At 44.9% G+C, this 14,165-nt stretch overlaps 1 protein-coding gene across 1 annotated transcript in view; it reads left to right on the top strand.

The window, feature by feature from the left end:
* The window catches only part of LOC129823005 (reversion-inducing cysteine-rich protein with Kazal motifs-like), a 106,714-nt gene that overhangs the window by 50,719 nt on the left and 41,830 nt on the right, over positions 1 to 14,165 (top strand). The window contains exons 4-6 of the mRNA XM_055881658.1: positions 2,149 to 2,185; positions 2,461 to 2,546; positions 2,627 to 2,674. Of these exons, the coding sequence (XP_055737633.1) occupies positions 2,149 to 2,185; positions 2,461 to 2,546; positions 2,627 to 2,674 (171 nt within the window). The remainder of the gene's footprint in view (positions 1 to 2,148; positions 2,186 to 2,460; positions 2,547 to 2,626; positions 2,675 to 14,165) is intronic.

Genomic DNA, 14,165 nt, shown 5'->3' with positions numbered 1-14,165 from the left:
GCCATGAGCTGCCCTTCAGCCTGAAACGGCTAGATACCCAGAACTGCCCATCAGTCCAGAGCTGTCTCTCTGTCCGGAGCTGCCTTTCAGTCCGGAGTTGCCCCTCTATCCTGATCTCCCTCTCTATCTTCATCTACCTCTATATTCTTATTTATCCCTCTGTCTTGATTTATCTCTCTGTCCCGGTGTTGTCCTTATTGGGTATGTTATTAAGAGGATTTTGTGGGGGAAAAAAGAGGGTGGACATTCTTGGAGAGAGGAAGCTAGGATGGATTATGGTGGGGTGGGAACCGCGCCCGGAGCCTGAGCCACCACCGTGGTTGGATGCCCACCCAGACCCTCCCCTAGACTTTGTGCTGGTGCGTCCGGAGTTCGCACCTTGTGGGGGGGGTAATGTCACGTTCCTGACCTATTTATGTTAGTTGTTATGTGTGTTTTGGTCAGGACGTGAGGTTGGGTGGGCATTCTATGTTTTCTGTTTCTGTGTTGGTTTTGGGTTACCTGGTATGGCTCTTAATTAGAGGCAGGTGTTTGGCGTTCCTCTAATTAAGAGTCATATTTAGGTAGGCGTTGTCACAGTGTTCGTTGTGGGTGATTGTCTCCTGTGTCTGTGTTATGTCTTACACCATACGGGATTGTTTCGGTTGTTCGTTTCGTTTCGTTTCGATGTAGTATGTTTCCTGTCCGTAAGTGTTACGTGTTAGTTATGTAAGTTTATGTTCAGGTTTCGTCTACGTCGTTTGTTATTTTGTATCAGTTCAAGTGTAGTTCGTGTTCGTTTTTCCGTCTTGTCAATAAATTCATTATGTATTCAAACTCCACTGCGCCTTGGTTCAATCCCTGCTCCTCTTCGGATGAAGAAGAGGAGGACAGCCGTTACAGTTTCTAATAGATTGTTTCTAAGAGATTGTTTCCAAGTGATTGTTTCTAAGAGATTGTTTTGTAAGGGATTGTTTCTAAGAGATGGTTTCTAAGGGATTGTTTCCAAGGGATTGTTTCTAAGAGATTGTTTCTAAGAGATTGTTTCTAAGAGATTGTTTCTAAGAGATTGTTTCCAAGTGATTGTTTCTAAGAGATGGTTTCTAAGGGATTGTTTCCAAGGGATTGTTTCTAAGAGATTGTTTCTAAGAGATTGTTTCTAAGAGATTGTTTCTAAGAGATTGTTTCCAAGTGATTGTTTCCAAGTGATTGTTTCTAAGAGATTGTTTTGTAAGCGATTGTTTCTAAGAGATTGTTTCCAAGGGATTGTTTCTAAGAGATTGTTTTTAAGAGATTGTTTCCAAGTGATTGTTTCCAAGGGACTGTTTCTTGGCATGTTGAGGTCTAATAGTAGTTGTACTTGGAGGGCTGCTAAATTCCACCCTCCACTGCCATTCGTCCTTCATGTTTCCAAATCTTCTTGGGTTCCCCTTCATCACAAATTATGTTTATAGTTCATGTATAGATACTATTTCTCTCTGTCGGCATCGTAAAGGATGGGGAACCCTCCTGACAAGTGGCTCCTCTGTTCTAGAGCCAACAGACATGAGGGACTGAGCTGAACCTCAGATAATGTCCAGTTTATATAGTTTATTATCTTGTTCAGGGCTAGAGACAGAGAATGTTATCTGGGCCACTCACTGCTCCTTCTCCATGCGTCATGTTCTTTATCCATACGTGCCTGGGATGTTTGTGTTTATTGCTGTGTGTTATTAATCCCACAATATATTACCACAAAGCTCTTATGAGTTTGTGTGGTTTATATGTCTCTGTTTCCACTGCATGAATATATTTTTTAATTAGACGATAGTCATATAAAAATAGAAATGTTCTCTATGAAATGCAATAGCCCCTGCAAACGCAGTAAATTACAGTATGCTGTTACACCCAAAGAACCACTAGTTATCTGATATCATTTCCTGTTGAGAGATGAAAGACAAAAACTAAGACAGGATTTATAGAAATGAACAGACATTCTTACTTTCACTAAGGCCCCTAACAGAGGTCTTCCATGTGACTCCTTCCTTTGAATTTTGTCCAACTCCAGAAAAACCTCTGTACATCAAAACAACCTGTTATGAACTGGGCATTTTCTTCCCTTGTTCTCTAGCTTGTTTTGGCGTTGGTCCTCTGTTCATAATGAAATGACATTTCCTCTCTGTTTCACAGAATGAGCTTTGGATCTGCATCAACTCCACACTACCTGGTGAGCTATGTGGGGAGCGTTTCCAGGGGATACCACTTGTCAGAACATAATGCCTCCCAGATGCAAAAACATTATTGCTTAGCTCAACACTTTGTACCCACTGAGACCACACTAAAAGTCCATATATGTCCACAGTTTAATATGCTACCCATAAACGTCTAAATGTTTTGCAAACCCCCCGCCAGAGGATAAAGTTAATCCATACTTTAATTCTGATAATGCTACACCCATCAAGGGTTTGTGGGTAATGTGGACCATTTTTGTTTTGTCTACAGGGTCATCCAGGAAGTCCGATGGTTGGGTGGGCCTGGGCTGCTGTGAGCTGGCCATCTCGGCCGAGTGCCGCAGGGACTGCAAGCAGGTGAGAGAGGAAGTTAGTTTGGCCCGTTGTAGCCTTATCCATTTGCACATCACCTCATTTCTCATTCTCTGACCCTATAGGCATCGTCCAAGACCGACATCACAAGAGTATGCAAAAAAGACACAGAGGTAAGTAAAACAAGGTCATGATTTGTGTAGTAGTATGTGCTTTAAATTGAGTATAGTAGTATGTGTGTAGTAGTATGTGCTTTAAATTGAGACTGTAACGGTCTATGTGTAACTGGTGCAGAGGAGTCAGGTGCAGGACAGCAGAGATGAGTAAATAAAGGTAACTTTACTCAAAGTCATCAAAATACGAGATAAATCCAAGCCCACAATACGGACCACAATACAACAGACAATCACTCACAACCAAACATAGGGAACAGAGGGTTAAATAATAAACAGGTAATTGGGTGAGTGAAACCAGGTGTGTAAGACAAAGACAAAACAAATGGAAAATTAAAAGTGGATCGGCGGTGGCTAGAAGGCCGGTGACGTCGACCTCTGAACGCCGCCCGAACAAGGAGAGGGACTGACTTCGGCGGATATCCGCGACAGACGAGGCGCAGGGAGATCCGGATGGAGACGGTGGAACTCCCGCAGCAACGAATGGTCCAAAACGTCCTCCACCGGCACCCAGCATCTCTGCTCCGTACCGTACCCCTCCCACTCCACGAGGTACTGAAGGCCACTCGCCCGACGCCTTGAGTCCAGAATGGCTCGAACAGCATACGCCGGGTCCCCCTCGATGTCCAGAGGGAGCGGAGGAACCTGCCGCACCTCAGACTCCTGGAGTGGACCAGCCACCACCGGCCTGAGGAGAGACACATGGAACGAGGGGTTAATGTGATAATCAGGGGGGAGTTGTAACCTATAACAAACCTTGTTCAGTCTCCTCAGGACTTTGAATGGCCCCACAAACCACAGACCCAGCTTCCGTCAGGGCAGGTGGAGGGGTAGGTTTCGGGTCGAGAGCCAGACCCGGACCCCCAGTGCGAACACCGGGGCCTCACTGCGGTTGCGGCCAGTGCTCGCCTTCTGCCGCCTCACGGCCCGTTGCAGGTGCACATGGGCGGCGTCCCAGGTCTCCTCCGAGCGTTTAAACCATTCGTCCACCGCAGGAGCTTCGATCTGGCTCTGATGTCACGGTGCCAGAACCGGCTGATACCCCAGTACGCACTGGAAAGGCGAGAGGTTAGTGGAGGAGTGGCGGAGTGAGTTTTGGGCCATCTCTGCCCAGGGGATGAACGCCGCCCACTCCCCTGGCCGGTCCTGGCAATATGACCGCAGAAACCTACCCACATCCTGATTCACGCTCTCCACCTGCCCGTTACTCTCGGGGTGAAAACCTGAGGTGAGGCTGACCGAGACCCCCAGACGTTCCATGAACGCTCTCCAGACCCTGGATGTAAACTGGGGACCTGATCAGAGACTATATCCTCAGGCACCCCGTAGTGCTGGAAGACGTGAGTGAACAGGGCCTCCACAGTCTGTAGGGCCGTAGGGAGACGGGGCAAAGGGAGGAGACGGCAGGACTTAGAAAACCGATCCACAACGACCAGGATCATGGGGTTACCCTGTGATGGAGGAAGATCTGTCAGGAAGTCCACCAACAGGTGCGACCACGGCCGTTGTGGAACGGGTAGGGGTTATAACTTCCCTCTGTGCAGGTGCCTGAGAGCCTTGCACTGGGCGCACACCCATAAACCCTCACGTCCTTGGCCAAGGTGGACCACCAGTACTTCCCACTAAGGCAACGCACCGCCCGACCGATGCCAGGATTACCAGAGGAGGGTGACGTGTGGGCCCAATAGATCAAACGGTCGCGGACAGCAGACAGAACGTACAGGCGCCTAGCTGGACACTGGGGGAGAGTGGGCTCTGTGTGTAACGCCCGCTCGATGTCCGCGTCCAGCTCCCACCCCACTGGTGCCACCAGGCAAGAGGATGGAAGTATGGGAGTATGATCCATGGACCGCTCCTCTGTGTCATACATCCGGGACAGTGTGTCTGCCTTAGCGTTCTGGGAACCTGGTCTGTATGATAGAGGGAAAACAAAACGTGTAAAAAACATTGCCCACCTTGCCTGGCAAGGGTTCAGTCTTCTCGCCGCCCGGATATACTCCAGATTGCGGTGGTCAGTCCAGATGAGAAAAGGGTGTTTAGCCCCCTCAAGCCAATGTCTCCACGCCTTCAGAGCCTTGACAGCAGCCAACAGCTCCCGGTCCCCCACATCATAGTTTCGAAAAGAAAGCACAGGGGTGGAGCTTTGGTGGCGTGCCCGAGCGCTGAGAGAGCGCGGCTCCTATCCCAGCCTCGGACGCGTCCACCTCCACTATGAACGCCAAAGAAGGATCCGGATGAGCCAGCACGGGAGCCGAGGTAAACAGAGCCTTCAGGTGACCAAAAGCCCTGTCCGCCTCAGCCGACCACTGCAGCCGCACCGGTCCCCCCTTCAGCAGTGAGGTAATGGGAGCTGCTCCCTGACCAAAACCCCGGATAAACCTCCGGAAGTAGTTGGCAAACCCTAGAAACCGCTGCACTTCCTTTAATGTGGTGGGAGTCGGACAATTACGCACGGCTGAAATGCTGTCACTCTCCATCTCCACCCCTGAAGTGGAAATGTGGTACCCTAGGAAGGAGACGGACTGTTGGAAGAACAGACATTTCTCAGCCTTGACGTACAGGTCATGCTCCAACAGTCGATCAAGCACCCTGCGCAGAAGGGACACATGCTCGGCGTGTGTAGCGGAGTATATCAGAATGCCGTTGATATACACCCTGCCCGTGTAGGTCCCGGAAAATCTCGTCAACAAAGGCCTGGAAGACTGATGGAGCATTCATCAACCCGTACGGCATGACGAGGTACTCATAGTGCCCTGAAGTGGTACTAAATGCTGTCTTACACTCGTCCCCCTCCCGGATACGCACCAGGTTGTAAGCACTCCTGAGATCGAATTTTGTGAAGAAGCGCGCCCCGTTCATTGACTCGATTGCACTGGCGATGAGAGGCAGCAGCTATACCTCACTGTGATCTGATTGATCCCTCCGTAGTAAATACACGGGCGCAGACCCCCATCCTTCCTCTTCACAAAAAAGAAACTCAAGGAGGCAGGTGAAGTGGAGGGCCGAATGTATTCCTTCCCCGGGGATTCGGAGACATATGTTTCCATAGCCACCGTCTCCGCCTGTGACAGAGGATACACGTGACTCCTGGGAAGTGCTGCGTCTACCAGAAGATTTATCGCACAATCCCCCCGTCGATGAGGTGGTAATTTAGTCGCCCTCTTCTTACAGAAGGCGAGAGCCAAATCGGCATATTCTGAGGGGATGCGCACGGTGGAGACCTGGTCTGGACTTTCCACCGTAGTCGCACCGATGGAAACCCCCACACACCTCCCTGAGCACTCTCGTGACCACCCCTTGAGTGCCCTCTGTTGCCACGAAATAGTGGGGTTATGACAGGCCAACCAGGGTAGGCCCAGCACCATGGGAAACGCAGGAGAATCAATAAGGAAGAGACTGATTCTCTCCTTATGACCCTCCTGCGTAACCATGTCAAGTGGAGCGGTGGCCTCCCTAATCAGCCCTGACCCTAATGGTCGACTATCTAGGGTGTGCACAGGCATATCCACAGGAACAAGGGGAATCCCTAAACTATGAGCAAGTGAACGGTCAATAAAATTCCCAGCTGCGCCTGAATCTACTAGCGCCTCATGCTGGGAATGCGGGGGAAACTCAGGAAATGAAATAAACATATACAAGTGAGCAACAGGGGACTCTGGGTGAGCCTGGTGCCGACTCACCTGGGGTGACACGATAGTGCCCTGCCTGCTGCCCCGACACCCTGAGGAACCCCCCCCCCCCCCCCCCCCCCCCCGCACCGACCAGCAGTGTGCCCTCTGCGGCCACAGATGGTGCAGGGAATGGCCCCTCCTCCGGTCGCACTGAGTGCAGCACCTCCCAGCTCCATGGGCGTCGGAGCGGAGGTACTGGGGGATGGAACTGACAGGTCCCGATCCAGACGTCCGCGGGCAGTCAGCAGGTTGTCCAGCCGGATGGACATGTCCATCAGCTGGTCCAATGTGAGGGAGGTGTCTAGGCAGGCCAACTCCCGACGGACGTCCTTGCGCAGACTGCACCGGTAGTGATCGATCAGGGCCCTGTCGTTCCATCCCGCGCTGGCGGCCAGGGTCCGGATGTCCAAGGCGAAATCCTGTGCGCTCCTCGTTCCCTGCCTTAGGTGGAACAGACGTTCACCCGCCGGTCGACCCTCGGGCGGGTGGTCGAACACTGCCCGAAAGTTGCGGGTGAACTCTGCGTAATGGTCCGCGTCTCCGTCACTCCATACGGCGTTGGCCCACTCCAGGACTTTGCCAGAGAGGCAGGAGACGAGGGCGGACACACTCTCATGCCCCGAAGGAGCCAGGTGGACGGTCGCCAGGTAGAGCTCCAACTGTAGTAGAAACCCCAGGCAACCGGCAGCCGTCCCATCATACTCCCTCCGGAGCGCGAGTCGAATCCCGCTGGGACCAGGTTGAAGAGGGGTGGACAGTGGGACCTGTTGTAGTGGGGCTGGTGGAGGCGCTGGAAAACCTTCTCTTCTCTCCCAACGATCCATCGTCTGCAGCACGCGATCCATGGCTGTGCCCAGACGTTGTAACATGGTCGCGTGCTGCTGAACGCGCTCCTTCACTGCAACTGTGAGGGCGTCTGCTCCTGCTGACTCCATACGAGGTGAGTGATTCTGTAAGGATCTATGTGGGTCTAAATAATAAACAGGTAATTGGGTGAGTGAAAGCAGGTTTGTAAGACATAGACAAAACAAATGGAAAATGAAAAGTGTATCGGCGGTGGCTAGAAGGCTGGTGACGTCGACCGCCGAACACCGCCCGAACAAGGAGAGGGACCGACTTCGGCGGAAGTCGTGACACACACATACTGTTGACTTTGAAAGACTGTATGTAGTCTCTGGCTGCCTTTCCCTGGCCTTTAACCTGTCTAGGATGAGGGTGCCGCTAGCGGCACTCCCCCCCCACCCCCACTGAAAAACCAGTGCCGCGAAATTCAAAAAAAATATTTTTTTAAAATATTTAACTTTCACACCATAAAGTCCAATACAGCTAATGAAAGACACAGATCTTGTGAATCCAGCCAACATGTCCGATTTTTAAAATGTTTTACAGGGAAGACACAATATGTAAAGATGTACATCTATTACCTAAAAACACATTAGCATAATCCACCATCTTTTATTTGTCCACCAACACCAGTAGCTATCACCAATTTGGCTAAACTAAGATATTTATAGCCCCTAACCAAGAAAAAAACTCATCAGATGACAGTCTGATAACATATTTATGGTATGGGATAGGTTTTGTTAGAAAAAAGTGCATATTTCAGGTAGATGGCATAGGTTACAATTGCACCCACCGTCACAAATGGACTAGAATAACTACATAGAGCAACGTGTTTACCTACTTACTAATCATCAAACATTTCGTAAAAATACACAGCATACACTAATCGAAAGACACAGATCCTGTGAATACAGACAATATTTCAGATTTTCTAAGTGTCTTACAGCGAAAACACAATAAATCGTTATATTAGCATAGCACATAGCACATAGCAGCCCAGCATTGATTCTAGCCAAAGTGAGCGATAACGTCAACATCGCCAAAATATATTAATTTTTTCACTAACCTTCTCAGAATTCTTCAGATGACACTCCTGTAACATCATATTACACAATCCATATAGAGTTTGATCGAAAATGTTTATATTTAGCCCAGCTGGTGAGAAAATGTCCGTGCGCCATATTAGACAGTGATCTACTCTTATACATAAATACTCATAAACGTGACTAAAAAATATAGGGTGGACAGGGATTGATAGACAATTTAATTCTTAATACAATCGCGGAATTACATTTTTTAAATTATCCTTACTTTTCAATACAGTTTGCGCCAAGCGAAGCTACGTCAAAAAACATGGCGTCCTAAGCCACTAACATTTTTCGACAGAAACACGATTTATCATAATAAAAATGTCCTACCTTGAGCTGTTCTTCCATCAGTATCTTGGGCAAAGGATCCTTTCTTGGGTCTAATCGTCTTTTGGTGGAAAGCTGTCCTCTTGCCATGTGGAAATGCCAACTGCGTTCGGGATGAACTGGAAGCGTGCCCAGCAATTCACAGCGTTTCAGAAATAAATGTCCCAAAATCGCACTAAACGGATATAAATTGCTATAAAACGCTTTAAATTAACTACCTTATGATGTTTTTAACTCCCATAACGAGTAGAAACATGACCAGAGTAATATTACTCCCTCCACTAATGCTTGGAACAAGTGCGGGTCGATGTCCTCCAGGCGCATTACGCAGCAAGAAAAGAGTTCCTAGCTACAGGGTTTTTTAATTTGTAGTGCCTGTGAACGCACAATCGACCCCATTCAAATCGTCATCACGTAAAGGCATCCAGGGGAAGACGTAAGCAGTGTCCGTATACTCATAGCAATAACTGCGGCCTTTTAACTGACTCCAGATCAGGGGCCAACATTTCTGAAATCTGACTCCATGTCAGGGAAATTGCTGTAGAATGGGTTCTGTTCCACTTAGAGACAAAATTTCAACTCCTATAGAAACTATAGACTGTTTTCTATCCAATAATAATAATAATAATATGCATATTGTACGATCAAGAATTTTGTGGGAAGCCGTTTCAAAAATTACACGATTAGCATAAATAGTGACAACAGCGCCCCCATCCTCAACAGGTTAAAACCTCAGTGCTGTTTGACGGGATAAAGCAAGCGCTACTTCTCTGCGGTCCATCTCAGCAGTGTCCTCCTCCCCAACCCTCTTTATGAGTTTATTTCCTGTCCGTGTAGCACTCTAAAGCAGTAGTATTCAATTACCCCCGAGTAAGCTAATAACATTTTTATAAAATACAATTTTTTTTTTTTCAAACAATTAAGAGTATAGATTATTGTATGGATCAATATACAAACGTTTTTGAGATCGTTTGAAAAATATGCATGTATTAAGTAAATGTATTCATTTTGAGAATAGAGATAAAATTGTAATGTATTGAAGGCTATTTAATGTTTGCAAAAAAATATGGTCTCCGCTGAAAAAGTTTGAATACCACTGGTTTAAAGCAAGGTCATTATCTAAGCTCTGATTGGAGCCTGTCTTGTCAAAGGAGGAGAGGAGTGAACTCATCTACTCCCGCTAAGAAGATGGCTTAGCTCAGAGCCATATATATATATATGAGAGAGAGAGAGAGTCAGGCCAAGTTTTTAAACGGCCGCCACTTTAGTGACCATATAGAACTTTATTATTGAATTGTTTGTGATGTAACAGTACGGGAGCGATGGAAATGATTTGGGCGGTTGATCTGCTTCTGTTCTGTGGGTGGCACTGTTTGCTCTTTTCCAAGGATGGGTCCAGGTGTCATGGGGGCCCTGGGATTTGGGGGGACGGGGGTGGTCTGCCGGTCGCTAGGTATACACAACCCAACTCGGATGAGGAGGGGTTTTAGCGGGTCGAATAGTGGTGAACAATTGAAGGTTTTCTTAGTAGCAATGCAAGCTATATGGACACTCAATCACTATGCTACTTTTTAATGGTGAGTTTACAAACATATATTATGATAAATAGATTTTGAACTTGTATCCCATTATGTGTCACGATCGTGTTGACATGAATGAGAGGACCAAGGCGCAACATGATATGAATACATCTTCTTTATTTATAACGACGAAGATGATTACGAAACACTTAAACAACACTAACAAAAAACAACAAACGTGAAACTTCAAACGCAAGTTCACACACAAACTACTTACGTCGACATATACATATACAATGACCCACAAACAGCTAAAGCCTATGGCAGCCTTAAATATGGTTCCCAATTAGAGACAACCGAAACCAGCTGTCTCTAATTGAGAACCCATTCAGGCAACCATAGACTTTCCTAGAAAACTACACACCCATAGACACAGCTAGATACATACACTCAACACAAACCCATACACTACCACCAACACCACCTCTACCATATAAATACCCCCAAACACACACATACCCCATGTCACACCCTGACCTAACTAAAATAATAAAGAAAACAAATAATACTAAGGCCAGGGCGTGACATTATGGCAGTTGGTGAAATTACCATAATTACCAAAAGTACTGGGGGGGGGGGGGGGTATATTTCTCCCATGGGCAAAGAAATTCAAAAGGGGTGATGATATAAATTAACGGTAATTTTGATCCGAATGCCATTCTCTCTGGCACCAAAAGTTCAAAAACTGTTGATTGGGGACAGAATGCGGACCATCAAATAATTGGCATATATATTAATCTTACAGAATTTCCACGTGGGCGAGGATATTGGAAATGTATTCAAAGCCTATTGGATGATAACTTGTTTTTAACTAGAACAGAATAATTTATAACTGACTTTTTCTGACACAACATGCTGTAGGTAGAGCAGATCCCCTTATTGTATTGGACACTTTAAATGTTCCTTTAGAGGCCATGCAATTCAGTACTCATCTCTAAAACAAAAGCAATTTAGGTCAAATAGGTCCATATTAACAAAGGAAATGCAAGGACTAACAGTACAGGTAGATAGCAATAAAAACTGTACCATAGAGGCTCAGAATAAGTTAAAGGAAATGGAGGAACTTATTCAAGAAAGATCTAGTGTAATATATTACCCCAAAAAAAGCGAACTGGATGGAATATGCACAACAATAATTTTTTAATCTTTAACATAGAAATGCTACCAAAAGATTTGTACTGGAACTTATTACATATGACGGAGTCGCCCATGATTCACCAAACAATATTTTGAAAGAGGAAGTAAAGTACTTTAAGCATATGTTTTTGTTTTATTCTCCATCTCCACTAACCAAAGTTAATTGTATGGATTTTTTTTCTATGGATAATGTCAAATTAACAACTGTACAGAAATACTGTACAGAACTTTCCAATTTGTAAGTCGCTCTGGATAAGAGCGTCTGCTAAATGACTTAAATGTAAAGTGTAAATGAAATACTCATGTGAAGGTCAAATTAACAACTGTACAGAAATACTCATGTGAAGGCCAAATTACAGAGGAGGAACTTCTTCATGCAATTAAAGCCAGGAAAGCTCCAGGACATACCAGTAGAGGCTTACCAAACCTTTTTAGATATACTCAGAGGACCATTATTAGCATGTTTTAACCACTCCTATGTAAATGGTAGATTTTTGAGCACTCAACAAGATGGGTCTGATTTCATTATTACTGAAACGGGATCTAAGTGGTAAATATAAAGATCCAGTCCATTTAAAAAATTGGAGGCCTCTTACACTTCAGTGTTGTGATGCAAAAATTCTAGCAAAATGCTTAGCGCATAGAATTGAAAAGGTAATGTCGGATATTATTCATGCTAATCAGACAGGTTATTGACATGGACGATACATTGGAGATAATATAAGACAAGTACTGGAAACAATAGAACACTATGAAAAATCTGGGAAACCAGGCCTGGTATTCATAGCTGACTTTGAAAAGGCCTTTGATAGAGTATAACTGGAGTTTATATATAAATGTCTGGAATATTCCAATTTTGGAGAATCTCTTATAAAATGGGTTAAAGTTATGTATAATAACCATAGGTGTAATAAAGTAAATAATGGCTACTTCTCAGAAAGTATTAAACTGTCAAGAGGAGTAAAACAAGGTTGTCCACTATTGGCATATCTATGTATTATTGTCATCAAAATGTTAGCTGTTAAAATCAGATCCAACAATAATATCAAGGGGCTAGAAATTCAGGGCATAAAACAAAGGTGTCATTATACGCTGATGATTCATGTTTCCTTTTAAATCCACAAATTTGGATCCATCCAAAGCCTCATAGAGGATCTAGATACTTTTCCTAACCTCTCTGGATTAAAACCAAATGATGATACATGTATTATGTTATGCATTGGATCACTAAAAAATACAACTTTTACATTAGCATGTAGTTTGGTCTGACGGGGATGTGGACATACTTGGTGTACATATCCTGAAAGAAAGAAATTATCTCACTCCAATACATTTTTATAGGAAGTTAGCAAAAATAGATAAGATCTTGCTACCATGGAAAGGAAAATACCTGTATTTTTGTGGAAAAATCACTCTGATTAACTCCTGAGTTATATCCCAGTTTACCCTGATTAACTCCTTAGTTATATCCCAGTTTACCCTGATTAATTCTTTAGTCATATCCCAGTTACCCTGATTAACTCTTTAGTCATATCCCAGTTTACCCTGATTAACTCTTTAGTCATATCCCAGTTTACCTATTTGCTTATGGTGTTGCCTACACCTAGCAACCTGTTTTTTAAATTATATGGGCAAAAAATATTCCATTTAATTTGGAACGGCAAGCCAGACAAAATTAAAAGGGCCTATTTATATAATGAAACTGAATTCGGAGGACAGAAATGATTAAATATTAAAGCATTGAACGTCTCACTAAAGGCATCAGTCAGACAAAAGTTCAACTTAAATCCGAACTGGTCCTCTAGCAAATTAGGAAGAATGTCCCACTCCATGTTCAAGAATGGCCTTTTTCCCTTTATTCTCCCTTTCAGTTATTTGAAAATGAAAAAATCTCAAAAATATCGCTATTTTTAAAACAAGCCATAGAAAGTTGGTTGCAATATCAGTTTAATCCACCAGAAAAGACAGAACAAATAATACAACAAATATTGTGGTTAAAGTCAAATATACTAATTGATATAAAACCATTATTTTTTGATAAATTGTTTAAAAAAGGTAAAATCTTTGTAAATGATATCATAAATAGGACTGGTGAAGTTATATCATACATTCAGCTAACACACATATATAGAAATGTCTGCTCTACACAAAATTACAACCAACTAATTGCAGCATTACTGCAAAAATGGAAGAGGCCAGTGGAATGGGAAAAAATCAGGGAACTTGTCTGTTGGCCCTGCATTAAAGATAAAAATTGGTTGAAGAAAATTGTGATGAATACAAATATATACCAGTTTCATTTAAGGACCAAAAAATGGACAGCTTTGCCAGATTGGGGATGACCAGGAATGTTCTCTGTTTAGTGTGTCCTCCAGATCAGAGGCAGTAGGGATGACCAGGGATGTTCTCTGTTTAGTGAGTCCTCCAGATCAGAGGCAGTAGGGATGACCAGGGATGTTCTCTGTTTAGTGAGTCCTCCAGATCAGAGGCAGTAGGGATGACCAGGAATGTTCTCTGTTTAGTGTGTCCTCCAGATCAGAGGCAGTAGGGATGACCAGGAATGTTCTCTGTTTAGTGTGTCCTCCAGATCAGAGGCAGTAGGGACGACCAGGGATGTTCTCTGTTTAGTGAGTCCTCCAGATCAGAGGCAGTAGGGATGACCAGGGATGTTCTCTGTTTAGTGAGTCCTCCAGATCAGAGGCAGTAGGGATGACCAGGAATGTTCTCTGTTTAGTGAGTCCTCCAGATCAGAGGCAGTAGGGATGACCAGGGATGTTCTCTGTTTAGTGAGTCCTCCAGATCAGAGGCAGTAGGGACGACCAGGGATGTTCTCTGTTTAATGAGT

The sequence above is a fragment of the Salvelinus fontinalis genome, chromosome 25 (genome assembly GCF_029448725.1).
Source record: "Salvelinus fontinalis isolate EN_2023a chromosome 25, ASM2944872v1, whole genome shotgun sequence".
Classification (NCBI taxonomy): domain Eukaryota; kingdom Metazoa; phylum Chordata; class Actinopteri; order Salmoniformes; family Salmonidae; genus Salvelinus; species Salvelinus fontinalis.
This window is presented reverse-complemented; position numbering and strand designations above follow the sequence as displayed.